Source organism: Manihot esculenta, chromosome 7 (assembly GCF_001659605.2).
Source record: "Manihot esculenta cultivar AM560-2 chromosome 7, M.esculenta_v8, whole genome shotgun sequence".
Taxonomy (NCBI): Eukaryota; Viridiplantae; Streptophyta; class Magnoliopsida; order Malpighiales; family Euphorbiaceae; genus Manihot; species Manihot esculenta.
In genome coordinates this window covers 34,104,812-34,122,424 of record NC_035167.2, presented here as the reverse complement: position 1 = coordinate 34,122,424, position 17,613 = coordinate 34,104,812, and the positions used below count along the sequence as shown (strand labels likewise).

Here is a 17,613-nt window from a genome sequence, read left to right as displayed (position 1 = left end):
AAACGTCGTTTTCTGATCTAAGTGTCCTCCATTATTTTTGCTTGGCTTTTCTTGAATGTATTATATAGTGCACGTACTAACGTTGTATAATTTTAAGCCTCATCTTGCATGAAGAAGGGCCCATGCAGTGTCCTCTATAGTCTATAGGGAACCTATCTATAGCCTCGACCTTGTCTCTCAAATCATATTCTGGTGATCTCTGTAATAAGATCTACCAATAGATGAGCAGTTCACCATTGCTTTATAAATAATTGACAACCTTTACTTTTTTTCACATGAAATTGCTTGTCTGAATATGCTACATATGGATATGAAATTTTGGTGTTTTAACTTTTGTTAGTAATGCGCTTTTGGTCCTCTAAGGAAAATTTTCTTTTGTGAGATAATTTGTTTTAGTTTACATCTATTTTTAGACATACATTGCCCCTTAAAGATAAAATGCGAGACTAAAAATTAAGATAGATTTGGTTATATATTGAAAATAGAGAAGCAAGTTTTCATATACCAAGATGTAATGATTACGAGAAATCTTTACATACATTCGAGTGCATATACACTCAGTCAATAAATAAAATAAAATTATAATAATTTTTTTACTTAATTATAATTTATTGGTTGAATTGGATTATGCATATAAAAGAAATTTCAAATAATTATTAATACATGGAGGGTGAGGAGGAAAGAGGAAGATAAAAAGCATATAAAAGATTTTTAATTTTTAAATATTAAAATGAAATTGATATTAAATAGAATTAAATGGAGAAAAAATTAGTTAAAAAATATTTTAAAAGAATTTCTTTTGGATTTAAAAGTATTTATTTTTATTTTTACAAATCTAACAAAAATAAAAGGAAATTTTATATTTTAAGAGCATAGTTGCGAGTGCGTTATGCATATGGACAACTTACTCGTAAGCAAAGCTTTTGCTCACTTTGAAAATGGTTGGATCATTCCCTAAATTAAGTAAGTAATTTTCACCACATATGTATATATATGCACACAAATACGTGTAGAGAAAATATTTGTTAAGAATTTTTTTATTTAAAATACTTAAAAAATTAATTAATAAAAAATATTTTTTAAAATAAAAAAATTATATTTCGAAAATCTTATTAGTACCATTTATGTAGATTTATTAGTATTTTTATTTTTTTAAATTAAGAGTGAAAAATGAAAAATAAGTGAAAGGATATTTTTCATAAAAATATTTTTATGTGAAATAATTTTGTTTTTTTAAATTGCAGGTTGGAATATTAATATTTAGGTAATAATTTTGGATTGTTTGCTGATTAATTATAATGCTTCTAAGAGAGAAACACCGGTCTTTTCACCGACAAAGCAATAGAGAAATAACGTACGTTTACTGTTTTTAGTCAAAAAGAATCGCACCAAACAAAATCACATCTCAATAAATTTAATTACAGATTAATTGAAAATCAATTGCTCATAATTTGATTAACCTTTTTTGTTTTGTTTTTTTCTTGTCAAAGCTTGATGTGTACTCAAAATTTTATTAGACTCAACATCATATGTCACAAACATTTACAAGTCAAGAACTAAACACCCAAGCTACAATAACAAATTTCTTGCTTAAAAAGCTAAACAAACTAAAATAAAAATCTTATTTTTTTTTTATAATCATGCCTAGAGGAGGAGGAAACACCTGTTTTTTGAGCAAAGAAAGAATTAGCCATCCCCTGCCCAGATAGGGCAGAGGACATCCGCACAGGGGTGACAAATGAAGCTGCAGGAAAATTGAAGAGAGAGCTTCTCTCTCTACCTCAAAACTAGAGAAACAACTCAACCTTTTTTTATATGTATTATTAAAAAAAATCACTATTATATAACAAAAATAAATTGTGGTTTTGTAATTTATATAATATTTGTAATTTTCCTTCTAATCAGTGAGATTTAAATTTAATTGAATATTTAGGTTAATTATTTAATGGTTTTTGAGATTAAATAAAATTAGGAATGTATTTTTAAAATTATTAAGAGATGAGATTTAATTTTGATAATCTTGAGAGCTACTTGGGCTGGGGCACCTCAATTTGTCTGAAGCTGGGTTTAGGCTCTCTTTGTGAAGTCAATTGGGGGCAGAGGCCCAAATTTGTCTCTATCACAAAGTCCTTAACCCTAAGGATATGGGCTTGCAGGGCTCTTCCAATTTGGTTGGAATTACAATATTCTTGTGGGCTTTTATTAAATGACTATTCTTCTATTTATTGTTCTTTCCACTACTAAAATTAAGGACTATTTTGAAATTTTTATTTTCATTGGTGAAATTAAGATTTATTCTTTAACTTGTTATCACATAAGATAAGAAACTGTGACAAAATTCACACAATAAGAGGTTCAGATTTATTCTTCAACTTTAGATTATATAGTTAAAAATATAATAAAATATAAATCAATAGATAAATTCAAAAAGACAGATAGCATATTATTCACCGACACCTACCAAACATAACTCCACGAAGAGCCAATCATATGCGAGAATTTTAAAATTCTTGTCATGATTAATTTTTGCAACTCAATGTAGTGCACCTACTGCAGCAAATGTTCTGTGCACAGTTAACCTCATATACATTCTTTGACCACCATTGTTGGTTAATAAGCATTAGGGGATAAGGATTTAAGATCATTGGTATATATCATATGCGTTTATAAATTGAATTCTCCAAATTAGGGTTTTTTTTTTCTTTCCTTTTTCCGGTTTTGAGCATATACGGAAAGAAACGTAGTTGATATTGCGTGTGATTTTATAATACAGAAAGCTAATTAAATAGTTTTAATTCAGTGATACTAAAGTCTATGATTTTTAATACAGCATGATACAACCTATATATATATATTAGTTCCTATTCATAGTCGCTGTTCTTGCAAGTTGCAAGAATGAAACCAACTTGGCAACTCATTGTCACCCACAATTGATTGTTCAATGGCAAAGCTACGGTGAATATGGAGTGAGTTATCTTCTTTGTTTTTCCATTCAAATGAAAAAAAGGCATCTTGTGGCCATTCCAGTTTATGATTTTCCTTACATAAGCAAGAATTTAGGTACAAGAGAAAGCTTAATATTTAACCTACATGTCCAATTTTGAAGGTATAAAAAAATATTCAATTTACTCCTTAAACTTTTAACCGATCACTATTAGAATAATTACCGACCCAAATCGATGTAGATCATTTTCTTCTGGACTAGTAGTGATAATTTGCAATGCAACAGTGAGTGTATAGTTTTACATAGCATGGCAACCAATAGATTGTAAGTCTCAATTGAATTTGATTCCTTTTTGGACTTTGTGATTCATTTCATTGAGTGATAGGACCTCTTCTAATAATTTGTCCCTCATTGGACAGCACCTTTGAAAAAGAGCCTTATCATAATCTTGAACTTGTGGGGCTTTTCTGAGGGCCATTGTCAAAAGAGTTTGTCTCACACTTATCAAATGGCCACATCAAAACCCTAATGGTTAATTTTGAGTCTCTTTCTAAATGAGCACAATGGAGAGGGCATCCACACCTCCTTCCCAAAATAACTACTGGGTAACCTTATAACTGGCTTGAGTTTTAGGATGCTGTTGATATGTAGGGCATGCAATATATGCATGCCCTCAATGCCATGCAACAACTTTGCATTTGCAAACCCTAGCTCTGAAAATATTGGAGCATGTTCTTGATAATACAAAGCTATTTAGTTTGTTTTAATGGCAATTGCAACCCATGAATGAGATGTATCATTGGCATTATAAAAAAGAGTTGGTCCAAGAAACTATCATCATTTGTACTAAAAACAAGAAAATTATAGCTTACCTCTATTCATTTAATGGCATTCTTCAATTTCTTCCAATTCATCAAAACAAGAAGATCAATATAGTAGAATGAAGACAAGACCATCCTTTCAAAAGAAGTCCAATTTGATGTTATCATATGATCAGACATTGCTATTGATGATGGGATTGATCTTTCTCTCTTTATACATTATATTGCTATGCTGGATGCTTCTGATTGGTCTAAAGGAACCACAAAATATAACTCATACTGATTGGAGGAATTCATAATCAAAATTAATTTAAAAAAAGTAAATAGAGATTAAAGTTATTTGTCAATTTATGTATATTACTTATCTTTATTTTTTTTGGTGTCAACCCATTTAGAATCTATAATTTTCTGTATTTATATAAGTATCTCAAAACTTCATTCGAAAATATTCATTTTATAAGAAAATTATTTAAATAATTATGCATGATTTATATTTTTTTTTTAAAGTAATTCTTTGAAGTTATAAAAGAATTGGATTCTTTATTCTAAATAAAAGAATTGACAAAAAAAATTTAATTAAATTAAATTTTTACAAAATTTTTAATTCCAATAGAATTTATAATATATATCATTTGTCTTATTTAAATTTATAATGATTTACACATTTAAGAAATTGGATTATATATATAAATATCTTATATTTCTTATCATCATAAGATCAGGAATGAGTGTCGACTTCATAGTATAAGAAGCCTTATCCTCTTTAAAAATTTCTGAAATATCAAAAAGCCAATAGCTAATGGAAAGATTACTTTCTTGCTAGATTTTGGTGTTTCAAATTTTTTTTTAAAAAAAAGAAAAATTTTAAAATTGACATATTAAAATCTGTAAAATATAAAGAGTAAGAACATATGAATTCATGAATTAGTAGTGTGAAAATATATAGACAAGACACAGAAACCTCCAACTTGAATAGAAATGGAGGGCAACTGGGTGCTAGAATAGCATCTAGCTAGGTAGCTGCTTGGCTAGTGAAATAATGTTGGGATATTGCATTGACCAAGTGGTGATTCTTTGTCATTCTATAGATTCGAAAAAGATCAGCATCTTACATTAAAAATGGAGGGTGATTGGTCGGTGTGTATCCTTTAACAGGCAACCAGCAAGACGTTGTGGTCCCTTTTGCCTTGTTTTACACATTTATTAACATATGCTCTCCATAATTTGTTCTTTTGAGTTGGAATGATGTTGCACTTCATAACCACACATATTGCAACAACACCTATGTTAGCGGTGAAAATGAAATCAACTCAAATGTTTGAAGTTTGATTCGTTAAAATTTAAAATTCTTTTATCGAGTTTTAAATAATTTAATTTCAGAATCCTTATTTCTATTTATTTAAATTAACTTAATGATGGAATGGGATTTATTTAATTTTTAATTTGATTTCAATTTAAATGTATAAAACTCTAAAATCGAGTTAAACCAAATTATAGCCGAATCTATTTTAGGGGTGTACTCAATTCAAGTGATTGAGTAAGGTGACTAGTTAAGAATGTTGGATGAGTGATGACACATATTTCCAATTCCAGTGGCTACAATACACCAATGAGTACTAATGGCAAGTAGCTAGCTCCCAACTGGAGCTACTTCTACTCAGGAATATTGGCTTTTAGGTTCTGTTGTACAAGGCAGGCACCAACTGCTTTAAGATTCTTTCCCCACAACTGTTGCACCAAGATTCATATTATACAAATAAACGCACAATATTATACATATAAATGAAAATGAAATGAAAATAATTTTGAATGAAAAAGAAAAAGAAATTTGATTAGACAATAAATGGGCATGCTACAGTTTGAGAGGACCATCTAGCTTAGGTATATGTACTATATAAGCATAACCACAGCCACAAACTGCAAGTCAAATGAACATAGACAATCTTCATTATCACAATGCATTCCATTTCAACTATGTTCAGACAAATTGTACAAGAGAATCAATGATCCTACACCAAATGAGACACACAAAAATTATGTAATATTTTCTTAAAAAAAAAAGCAGCAAATATCTTACCTCTCAAATAATTTATATTTGAATCACTCACGTGTGTATTTCAAAACTTACAAAAAGGATAAATATTTAATTAAAATTATACTTTTATTATAATAAGTTTTAATTTAATGGCATTACAATCATCATATTAAAAAATGATAACCCAAATTGATGATGTCTATAATTTAAATCCAAATTGAAATTAAATAAATAAAAAACTTTTGCCCAATTAGTACCCAAATGCCAAAACGTGTGGGGGTGCCTTTGGCATTATCGAGGTGATAAATAGCAACAATAAGAAGGGAAAGTCTGTGAGTGAGGGCCTAGTTGAATTACAAGGTCGGTGCAAGTGGCTGCTCTGCATGATTTTTCTCGTCATTTTTTTAACTATATTGCCTTAAAATCTTATTCATTTATTGGTATTTAGTAAACCTACCAAATTAAATAACGAAATATATATGAAATGTAATTTAAAGCTTTAAATGGAATGTAATATTAAGCTTCTATTGCTAAAGAATAATAAAAAAATTCCTGTGTTTTGGCTATATATGAGAATCTCTAACATTTTGGAGTACATTTCCTTTTTTTTATTAGTATAATATAATATTGTCTCCCCATGCATATCCATCCTGGCTACAAGATTCAAGCAATGGACAAAATTCTATATTCTTTCCCCCTTTTCAAAGGTCCTTTGCAATTAATGAAACAAAACAATTCTCATAATTTCATGATAATTCCAATACAACTTTCATCAATAATACATTTAATTAGATTCACATCCATCAATTATTATTCATATTATATAAAAGGATTCACCAAATAAAATTAATTAAATTTACCTCTCTTTATAATTGTTTGATTATTAAATAACTAAATATGTATTTTGATTGTTTTATTTAATTTAGAGATGAAACGTAAAGCTTTTTTCTCCGAGTTGGCTGTAAGTGAACGTGATTTTTGTTTTGATTTGTAATATATAAAATACTTGGTAGACATTCCAACAAAAAAAAGAGAGTGATGATTAGTGGAAATTAATTCAGAAAAATGTAATGATTAATGGGTAGTTATAGCAGCCCATAAATGAAATTAATGGTGTGATTGAAAAGGTAAATAGGAAGAAATAATTAAGAAAATGATATTTTAAGTAGAAATGATGGTGGATTATGTGTTGGCCTCCCAAAGCAATTATCATTAGAAGATTAGTGGTGGTGATTTGCTTTTGATTTGTGACTTCCCCAACATAAAATAGCCAATCTCCAGCTCTACAAACTTATACATAGGGGACCAATTCGCCTCACCCAATATTCATGTGATGCGGCGCTGAGTATGCTACTACGCTTAAGCCAATGCTCTTTGCTCTGAGTCACCAATTCTATTCTAACGGTGGGCTAAGACTCAGAGATATCTATATATATCAACACAACCCAATCATTACTGATGTTATTGTATTTCAGATTAAAGATTATGGGATTTTTGCTAATATTTTTGGGGATGATTCTTCTAATTCTATAATATTAATGGTATTTGACATAAGAAAAAAAAATGAAAAAGAAACTCGCTCACTGCACAAGAACTTTTGCATAAAGCAATTGCCTAATTGGTCCCAACATATGTAGGAAACGTTGACTATGTAATAGGGCTTATTGTTTTGTTAAGCAAAATCAAAATCTCTCTTTTTAATACAAATTTTTTTATAAATAATTAAAGGGAAAATTCATAGTGGCTATAAAATACAAGCCTTGTTATGTTGGCCTATTTATATATAGCTGAGGTTTCCACCTCCACCATCCTCAGCTCAGTGCTCTCCTTCTTCCTTATTTCTCGCTTGCTACTTCCTCTCACTCAAAACCTTCATTTAATCTCTAATGGAGTCCAAAGGCTATACCCAAGATGGCACTGTTGATCTTCGTGGCCGTCCTGTTCTTGCTTCCAAAACTGGCAAATGGAAAGCTTGTGCCTTTCTAGTTGGTAAATAATCAAACATCTTTTCTTCTCTTGTCAATCTTGAAGTTTGCATTCATTTTCTAATTATCTTCTTTCTTGCAAGCTAAACTTTCTGTTCTTTTTTTTTTTTTCTGGGTACTTAAGTCCTCATTAATTGGTTATGTTTCATGAGAGAATCTCTCTTTAATCACAATGATTAATTATTCTACAGAATATATACTGAGTAGATGTTTTCAAGATTGAACCTAAGCTTCAGTATCTTCTCTTTGAATTTCTTCCCCAATTCTCCCCTTATCTTTTTTGCTTTTACTGCTCTCTGTGTATAAAAAAACTACAAGTGTGTCTGCATGATGATGTAAATTTAAGCTGAAGACTAGAGCAAATCTGGAAGAAAGTTGTTAGCTTTTAACAATATATTCTTTCAAGTGATCGGATCAAAATAATGGTATATTTTATGTAATCAAGAACTTGAAAAAGAAGTCTACGTTTGTTTAGTTGCTTATATAAAAGTAAAATTGAACAGGGTATGAAGCATTTGAGAGGATGGCTTTCTATGGAATAGCTTCAAATTTAGTTAATTACTTGACAACCCAACTTCATGAAGACACAGTTGCATCAGTGAGGAATGTGAACAACTGGTCAGGATCTGTGTGGATCACGCCAATTCTTGGTGCTTACATAGCAGATACTTACTTGGGTCGATATTGGACTTTCACTGTATCTTCTCTTTTATATGTCATGGTAAATTATCATTGCCTCCTCCACTAAGCTCTTTTATATATATATTTTTAATTATTTTTGTCTTCTAAAAGGTCTAATCTAGAAGCCCATTACTTGTGGAGGAAAAAGTTCAAATTTTCTCTTGAAATGAATCTTTCTGTCCTATCATGAGGTTCATATTCAAAATCTCTATCTTAATAGACAGCTTACACTTGTTTGGACCATGTATTGGATTACCTACTTCAAGGTGGTCAATTGGTTTCTTTATTTTTGGTTGTGGGACCCTCCAGGAATTGCTAGTTTCATTTATTGGCCATCAGCTTGAATCAATATAATTTATTTGCTGCAAAAATTTGTTCTCCACAAGCTTAAGATTCACATTAGGCCCACAAGACCAATAGCTTTCCTGCATCATTTTGCACTATTCTTAGGGAACTTAAGCCATTGTAGCGGTTCAATTAGTTGAAAATGAGTTGCAACTGATTGAAGTGGACTCTTATTTTTTTGCACTAATCATCAATAATAACAACAAATCATGGTTAATATATAGATACCATATATTTCCTTTTTTCTTTTTTTTTCTGTTTTTTTCCTTTGTCTTCCAAACCCATATGTCCTTGAATCATCATCAACAACAACTGGGTTACTTTAATATGCTTATTCAAAAAGAAAACAACAAACGGGTCACAATTTAATAGGATGATTTTCTTTCCACATGATGGAAAAAGTACATATTGGGTTTGAATTTTTTTATGCTATTCTTCTTTCTACTAAAAGCAAAGATTAATTAACATGGAATTTTCTCTGCAGGGAATGATGCTATTAACAATGACTGTTTCACTAAAGTTCATGAAGCCAACATGCATAAATGGAGTATGCAACAAGGCTTCTTCTTCACAAATTGCATTCTTCTACTCAGCTCTCTATGCTATAGCGATAGGAGCAGGAGGGACAAAGCCTAACATATCAACTTTTGGTGCAGACCAGTTTGATGATTTTGACCCCCAAGAAAAAAAGCTTAAAGTCTCATTCTTCAACTGGTGGATGTTTAGCTCCTTTCTGGGTGCTCTATTTGCCACTATTTGTCTCGTTTACATCCAAGAGAACTTGGGATGGGGTTTAGGGTATGGTATCCCTACAGTTGGCCTGCTACTATCCCTATTTATATTCTATTTAGGGACTCCACTTTACAGGCACAAAGTTAGAAAGACTAAGAGCCCTGCAAGGGATCTAATTCAAGTCCCTATTGCTGCCTTTAGAAATAGGAAGCTTCCGCTCCCTAATGATCCCTCAGAGCTTCATGAGTTTGAACAACAACATTATATTGATAGTGGAAAACGGCAAGTCCATCACACTCTAGTATTCAGGTTTGTCATCCTACTATTAAACTACCAAGCTTGCTTAATTAGAAGAAAATGCATGAACAATCTAAGAATTTGACTATTAATTTGCAAGGATTCTAATCCGGCAAGAATCTGCATGTGAGCTTACAATCATTTGATAAGTATGTTCACTTCAGTAAGATAGTTATAAATTCATGTGTTTTAATGCAAATGAGCTTTGCTAAATCATTTTCGTATGAGAAAAGATATTTTGCTATTGAAATAGACAAAATATATACCCTTTTCATTCCTACAAATAATTGTGGCATGGAATCTGAAAACATGGTCAATATTAGACCTCAAAATGGATTCCAAGTCTTTAAATGTCATTGTGAAGGAGCAGGTGGAGAGGGACCTCCCAAATTCATGTGCATTACTAGGAAATCTACTCTGCCTAGAAGCAAAGTGTGGGGCTTCTCTTTAAGATTGGATAGCCATATTGGTTTGAATAATTTTTTCCATGTGCATGGGTGCATACAGTACTGTGTTGGTCATCTTTAATGAATTGTGACCCATCTCTGTCAAGTTGTTTATGAAGATAGTAAGTGTCACAGTGCAGTGGTGCGCCTTCCTTACCCCACCATTGCTTCATATCCAAACAACTCGTAGGTGAATTTAATGGTGGAATCCTCCACTACATAGCATTAGTTGCAGGATATACAAAGTCTTCCTCTAAAGTGAAGCTTTAAAATACTTCTTGGAGTCTTCACCCATAATAAACAAGTGTTTTTTGTTCTCAGGTGCTTGGACAAAGCTGCAATAAAAAATATAAACACAAGTGCTTCAAGTCCACCCTGCACAGTGACTCAAGTGGAAGGAACCAAGCTTGTCCTTGGGATGATAATGATATGGCTAGTGACCTTAATTCCAAGCACCATATGGGCTCAAATCAACACCCTTTTTGTCAAACAAGGCACCACCTTGGACCGTAGCCTTGGGTCCAACTTTAAGATCCCAGCTGCTTCACTAGGGAGCTTTGTGACACTCTCCATGCTTCTCTCTGTTCCAATGTATGACCGTTGGTTTGTTCCTTTCATGCGAAAGAAAACTGGGAACCCAAGAGGAATCACACTTCTTCAAAGGCTTGGAATTGGATTTGTGATCCAAGTTACTGCCATTGCAATCGCTTATGCAGTTGAAGTTAGAAGAATGCATGTGATAAGGCTACACCACAGCATGGGGCCAAAAGAAATTGTCCCCATGAGCATATTTTGGCTATTGCCTCAATATGTTCTAATAGGAATTGCAGATGTGTTTAATGCAATTGGGTTGCTAGAATTCTTCTATGATCAATCTCCTGAAGACATGCAAAGCCTTGGAACCACTTTCTTCACTAGTGGGATTGGAGTTGGGAACTTCTTGAACAGCTTCTTAGTGACAATGGTTGATAAGATCACAGGAAGAGGAGGAGGCAAGAGTTGGATTGGTAACAACTTGAATGATTGCCACTTAGATTACTATTATGGATTCCTTTTGATTGTATCAACTCTGAACTTGGGAGCCTTTGTGTGGGCATCAAGTAGATTCATATACAAGAAGGAAATCATAAAGGTGAATGAAGGTGAAGAGAAGACCTTGGACACATCCCCTCTAGGTTTACAAGTATAATTAAGAGACTAAAACATAATTAATTGATTAGCATCATAGTCCTTGTAAGATATGAGTATTAATTTTAGGTTCTTGTTTTGCTGTTTTAGTTCCTCTTGTAATTAGGATCCTATGAATAAATGTGTATGTTCTAATTGCTATTTTTCCCATTCTTTATAATGGGAAATTTTATGATAACTTTATGTTTTAGAAAGTAAATGTTAATGTATGACTACAATTATATGAATTGATAAAATTTCGGTGAAATGTACAAAGTGATTTTGAATATCCGATCCACTATGAATTGAAAATATAAAAATATAAATTTTTTATATAAAAATTAAATAAGATTTGAGTTTATGGTTGCAGAATCTAAGTAAGTTTTTCCATTATAATTTTAATATCACCATTATATAATTTGTATATGTCTAAAACTTGTTTAGCTGTACAGAACCAACTGGACCCTGGTGGTCATAGTTCTTGTCATAGCCCAAATAGAGTCCAGACTAATGGGCTTAGGCCTAATCTGTCAAGACAAGTAGTAACTTTGAAGTTTTCAAGTCTCAATTTGGCAATTTTCCTATTGCAAGCAACAAAAATATTTAGGAAAATTATAAAATATAGCTGAAGCACTAAAATTAGCTGGTGGTTTTTACATTTGTATAAAAAAAAAATCAATTATTTTTTGATAACCGAAAGATCCTCAAGAGAGTAGATTTAGATATGTGGTTAGATTAAGGGTTAAGGATAGTAAATATATGGAATATGCATAGTAAATGAGGGAGTAATGGTTTTGAATTTTAAGTATTTGAAGGTTTTAAGATTGAAAAGCTGAAAGAGTTTTGAGGTTGAAGAAAAACAAAATAGAAATTGTGTTTTCAATAAAATTATGAGTATTTATATATTTATTCGTTCAGGATATGTCTAATACATATCTTTTCAGAATAAGTCTTATTGTTTTGATATGAATTTTTCAGCGGCTTATTGATAATGGACAGTTGACTCATTTAATATTTAATCAGTTTAGATCATATTTTTTTTCATATACGTTAAGTCAAAATTGATGAAACATACTCATTTAAAATCTTATATGGCTATCTCAAAATTAAATATTCGGATGATAGAAATTAAAAAGATAAAGTTCTAGAGAGTTCGGTCTATTTTGACTCCTTCCAAGCTCTTTAGGATGAAGATCTTAATTCTAATCTTAATTCTCTAATCTTTTTTACGACTGCTAAAACATAATTGGCTCAAACCCTATACAATATACTAAGTGTTACAAATTATACGTGATATATTTTACACATTACTATCTTTTAAAAAATATATATTATATAAGTGAAAATAGATGTGTATTAAAAATATTTGAATAATTTAGATGTTTTCGACACTATCATTAAATCATATATATATATGTGAATTATAAGATAATAATATAATTATTTTATAATAAAGTATGAAACTATAGAAACTCATTGGATAAAAATATAAGAAAATTAATTAATTGGTTTTCTACTAAAGTTTGACTCTATCAAAAGCAAGGTTGGTTATAATATACATAAATAGACCTAGTCATAAAGCAAAATAAATATTTCCCCTCTTTTTTTGTTAATAAATTCAACATCCAAAAGGCCTAAACAATATTAATTAAGTTGTTGAATGGTGACCCAAAGTCAAGTTTTGCATGCAATCCCTAAATTTCAATTTGTTCAATGTTCATGTGATGTGGCTAACTAATTATTTAATTTTACCATTTCAAAAGTCATCCATGCCTTGTTCAAAAAGAGCTGCAGTAGTTTACCAACCAAATTTATTGCAGAATTACGACCATTTCTTTCTTTTAGAACTTAAATATATAATATGGATTTTTTTAAATTAATTGTCTAATGCAAAATCATAATGATTTGAATGTTAAAAAAAAAAAAAAAAACTCACTCGTTATCCATAAGTAAAACTATAAAATAATGAACGATGATATTAGCTTGTATATACCCGTTATCTTAATTTTAAATTTTTTTTAAATAATAGCGTATATCGACCATTCCGTTTTAATATTTACTCTTATTTTGTACTTACAAATTTCATCTTATAAGTGCATTTAAATAAATATGTGAAATTTTAAATTTTATTCACCAATTTCCAATTATCTGTTTAAAAGAAAAAAATCTACTCCTATTTTACTTTACTGGCAGCACCTCGCCATTAAAGAATCTCCCTAAGGCTCAATGCCTCGGTAATTACTGGGTTGGGTTGTACGCGACAGGAGCAAATCTTGTGAAGCTAGAAATAAAGGACTCTTCATGGGCTCAAATTCAAATGAGCATGAATTTTACAACTATTTTGATTAATTATTCATATAATTTATTATATACATTTTAATTAATGGTTATTAAAATTTTATATTATTTTATTTTATTGGAATTAATATTTGATTTATAGATAGTCAAACTTGAAATAATGAATAAATATCAATATCCATGACAACCTACTAGTTTTGTATTAATTTCTGTGTTGTTGATGGTGACCTCTTCCCTTTCCCTAAACAAAAATAGAAGAAAAATATGTAAATTAAAAGAATGAGTATACAAAGCAAAATTAAAGAAAGATAGAGTAAAAATTGAGATTAGTTATTCAACCACTTTTACTTTTACAAAATTGTCTTATTCAACTTATTGTATTAAATTTTGAAAAATAAATAAAAGCCTTCTTTTTACTCAAAAATTCGATATTTTTCTTAAAACCTACACAAGCTGATGTAAATTGAAATGATTGAGTTAGGAAATTTCTTCCGCAGTTACTTACAGACAAAGAAAATAAACGAGATGAGAGAGTTAAATAATTATATTTTATAAATTTAAGGGTTAAATAATAATTTAAAAATTTTAGGTATTAAATAGTTATATTCTTAAAAAAAAGGAGTTAAAAATTAATAATGAAAAAGTTAGGGTACTAATAAGAAATCAAAATATATATTTGGTTAAATTTTAAATTTTATATCTTGATTTAAAATTAATGAGATTATAATTAAAAAAATAAATTTAGAATTAAAATATTTATATAAAAATACATAAATACTAAACCTTGAATTATTCATTTATTAGCTTTTTGAATATAGAAATATATAAAATTTATATTAAAAAGAGAAATAGATTTAAATGGGTATGAATTAAAAAGAAAAGTCGATATAGTTAATTTTCTAGATTGCTAGAATACTTTGGTTTTACTTTAAGGAAAAAATGATTACTAATTGAATATCTTTTAAGCCAATCCAATTAAGATGGTTTGATTCTTTTCACATATGGTAGAGAATTCTTAAGCAACTTTGTATGGTTAAGCATACATATGATTAAGACATAGTGAGCTATGATTCCAACTAATTCCCATTAATGCTAAGTTTAGCAAAATTCAACTCATTTGATTTATATATATAATTGTGTTTGATTTTTTCTTATCATTTTGCAATTTGCTAATCTCTCTCTCTCTCTCTCTCTAGGTATTATGCATAAATTTCCTTACTTATGGAATTAAGTATATATGATTAATTATTCAGAAGAGATTAATTTAATTCTATTTACTTCATTCAATTTCATCATTAGTGAAACTTGAAGTGGGTTGTTATATGTCTTCCAAAACTTAGAAGCTTCTGTGGATAGGCAATGCTGGTGCACAACGCAAACAAAAGAAACCGCGTTAACTTTCACCAAACTTCACCAAAAAACGCCATGTCATTGTCATCCTTCTCTTACTTTCCTTTTTTAATTTTTTTTTTATCTTAATAATTAATCAATAGATTTGACATTTACGATAATCTTTTTTTTTATTATTATTATCAAAGTCGATACTTTTCTTTTTTCTTTTCTACATTTTTAAAAATAAAAAAAATAACAATTTAGCAATTATATATATTGGAGAATTTTATTCATCTCTTTGTTGCTAATTTATTTTAAAATTTATAATATGATATTCAAAATTTGAAACATAAAAAAAAAAAAAAATTTGTAAATCCAGCCTACAAAATTTCAATTTCAAATTTTCATTTTAAATTGATACTACAATTGCACGTTTGAATTAACAATAAAATTTTTTTCCCAGTTGGCCTTAACCAATTCATAGAAATTGATTGTTTTTCTTTTGGGAGATCTTAGAGTTTGTCAAAAATCGTTACCAAGAAAATAAACCTATTATAGCTAGAATCTTTGACAAATAATCTCCACATACAAGTCCTTGTAGCATGTCATTTCTAAAATACGTGTTCTTACTCAAAAGTCTTTAATCTTCCTCAGTTTTCTCTTATTAATCAATAATCAATGTCATCTCAATTTTTTAACGTAGATAAAGCCATGCACACACATAAGAGTCTACGTGTTAGGTTACCTGTCCTTTGTCGACCATAACAACCTTGAGCAACTGTCGCCTATATAAATCCACACTTCCTTGCATTTCTTTCAACAACACACACAAACCCAATTTCACTGTTTCATCCATGGCTTTTTCTTCTTTTTTCAAGCCTATTATGTCTTCTTGTCTCCTTGTTTTGCTTTTGGCTTCCATGGGAATCACCACTACCAATGCTCAACTCTCAACAAACTTCTACTCCAAATCTTGCCCTAACCTCTTTTCTACTGTGAAACCTGTTGTTCAATCTGCCATTAATAAAGAGAAACGAATGGGTGCTTCCCTCGTTCGTTTGTTCTTCCATGATTGCTTTGTTAATGTAATTTTCATTCTCTTCATCATTTTTACATTAGTCAAGTTTTTCTTACTTAAACTCGGTCTATCAAAGATATTCATTTCTTACGTTTATAACGAATCCAACATATTCAAGGCCGTAATTCCATTGTGATAGGACCTCCCCTTTTTAACTATTTATATCAATATGATCATTTAATTTAAATTTCATGGCAGGGATGTGATGGCTCACTTCTACTTGACGACACTTCTTCCTTCACCGGAGAAAAGACTGCAAATCCAAATCGGAATTCAGCAAGAGGATTTGATGTGATAGACAATATAAAATCCGCAGTTGAGAAAGCTTGTCCTGGAGTAGTCTCATGTGCTGATATCCTTGCCATCGCTGCTAGAGACTCTACTGCTATCGTAAGTGATTTTTTTTTTTACACGTATGTAGCCTAATTCATGCATCATTTATTGAACTAATCATGGGTTTTTTTCTTCTGTTAATAATTAATTAGCTTGGAGGTCCAAGTTGGGATGTTAAACTTGGAAGAAGAGATGCTAGAACTGCAAGCCTTTCTGCTGCAAATAATGGTATTCCTCCTCCAACTTCTAACCTCAACCAACTCATCTCAAGATTCAACGCTCTCGGCCTTTCAACCAGAGACCTAGTTGCATTAGCGGGTTAGTTTTATTTACATACATGCAATAAACGCGTAGTAAATATATGGAATTTCATGCAGCGCTACTATCATTTTATATTACGGGTGTATAAAACTCGAACTAACTTCGGAGACTAAATTGTCATACATAAGCCAGCAGAGTTGCTGATGACTAAATCAAAAGCTGTAAATCTTACAGGATCGCACACAATTGGACAAGCAAGGTGCACATCGTTTAGGGCAAGAATATACAATGAGACCAACATAGATAGTTCCTTTGCTCAGACAAGGAGATCAAACTGCCCAAGAACCAGTGGGACAGGGGACAACAACTTGGCACCACTTGATTTGCTGACTCCTACATCTTTTGATAACAACTACTTCAAGAACTTGGTTAATCAGAAGGGCCTCCTGCATTCCGATCAGCAATTGTTCAATGGTGGATCCACTGATTCAATAGTTCGCACCTACAGCAATGGCCAAAGCACCTTTTTCTCTGATTTTGTGGCTGGCATGATCAAGATGGGAGATATCAGTCCACTCACTGGATCACGAGGAGAGATCAGAAAAAATTGTAGGAGGGTGAACTAAGTGAGAATTATGGGTCTTGATTGCTATCTTTGGATTATACAAGACTTTTAAAAATAAATTAGATTGTCTGCAACTTTTGATTGGGTGCATTTGAGAATTTAGGTTATGATTGTGAAAATGTCCAACAGGTGTTCCTATCTTTCAAGGACACTTGTGTTGTCTGTATGCATTTTCTTTTTAATTATAGATATTTAATAGTGAATTTTGAATAGAATAATGAGATTTGCTTTAT

At 30.6% G+C, this 17,613-nt stretch overlaps 2 protein-coding genes across 3 annotated transcripts; both read left to right on the top strand.

Moving 5' to 3' along the window:
- The first annotated feature begins 7,569 nt into the window (after window positions 1-7,569).
- Window positions 7,570-11,617, top strand: LOC110619475 (protein NRT1/ PTR FAMILY 5.1). 2 transcript variants are annotated; one of them, XM_021762953.2, is made up of 4 exons: window positions 7,570-7,789; window positions 8,289-8,506; window positions 9,296-9,852; window positions 10,608-11,617. In XM_021762953.2, exons 1-4 carry the CDS (start codon window positions 7,687-7,689, stop codon window positions 11,473-11,475), a joined length of 1,746 nt encoding a protein of 581 aa, XP_021618645.1. In that variant the 5' UTR covers window positions 7,570-7,686; the 3' UTR covers window positions 11,476-11,617. The 2 variants fall into 2 exon arrangements, with proteins under 2 accessions (XP_021618645.1, XP_043814504.1); XM_043958569.1 differs by lacking the exons at window positions 7,570-7,789; window positions 8,289-8,506 and adding an exon at window positions 8,550-9,212.
- A 4,275-nt stretch (window positions 11,618-15,892) lies between these two features.
- Window positions 15,893-17,613, top strand: LOC110619476 (peroxidase 4). The gene is made up of 4 exons (XM_021762954.2): window positions 15,893-16,168; window positions 16,360-16,551; window positions 16,647-16,812; window positions 16,990-17,613. Exons 1-4 carry the CDS (start codon window positions 15,938-15,940, stop codon window positions 17,379-17,381), a joined length of 981 nt encoding a protein of 326 aa, XP_021618646.1. The 5' UTR covers window positions 15,893-15,937; the 3' UTR covers window positions 17,382-17,613.

Excerpts from the sequence above, each read along its gene's own strand:
- LOC110619475 (XM_021762953.2), top strand. The coding sequence starts at position 7,687 with ATGGAGTCCAAAGGCTATACCCAAGATGGCACTGTTGATCTTCGTGGC. Across the intron at positions 8,507-9,295 it reads CTTCTCTTTTATATGTCATG|GGAATGATGCTATTAACAAT; the intron begins GTAAATTATCAT and ends TTTTCTCTGCAG. Across the intron at positions 9,853-10,607 it reads CATCACACTCTAGTATTCAG|GTGCTTGGACAAAGCTGCAA; the intron begins GTTTGTCATCCT and ends TTTTGTTCTCAG.
- LOC110619476 (XM_021762954.2), top strand. The coding sequence starts at position 15,938 with ATGGCTTTTTCTTCTTTTTTCAAGCCTATTATGTCTTCTTGTCTCCTT. Across the intron at positions 16,169-16,359 it reads TCCATGATTGCTTTGTTAAT|GGATGTGATGGCTCACTTCT; the intron begins GTAATTTTCATT and ends ATTTCATGGCAG. Across the intron at positions 16,813-16,989 it reads AGACCTAGTTGCATTAGCGG|GATCGCACACAATTGGACAA; the intron begins GTTAGTTTTATT and ends TAAATCTTACAG.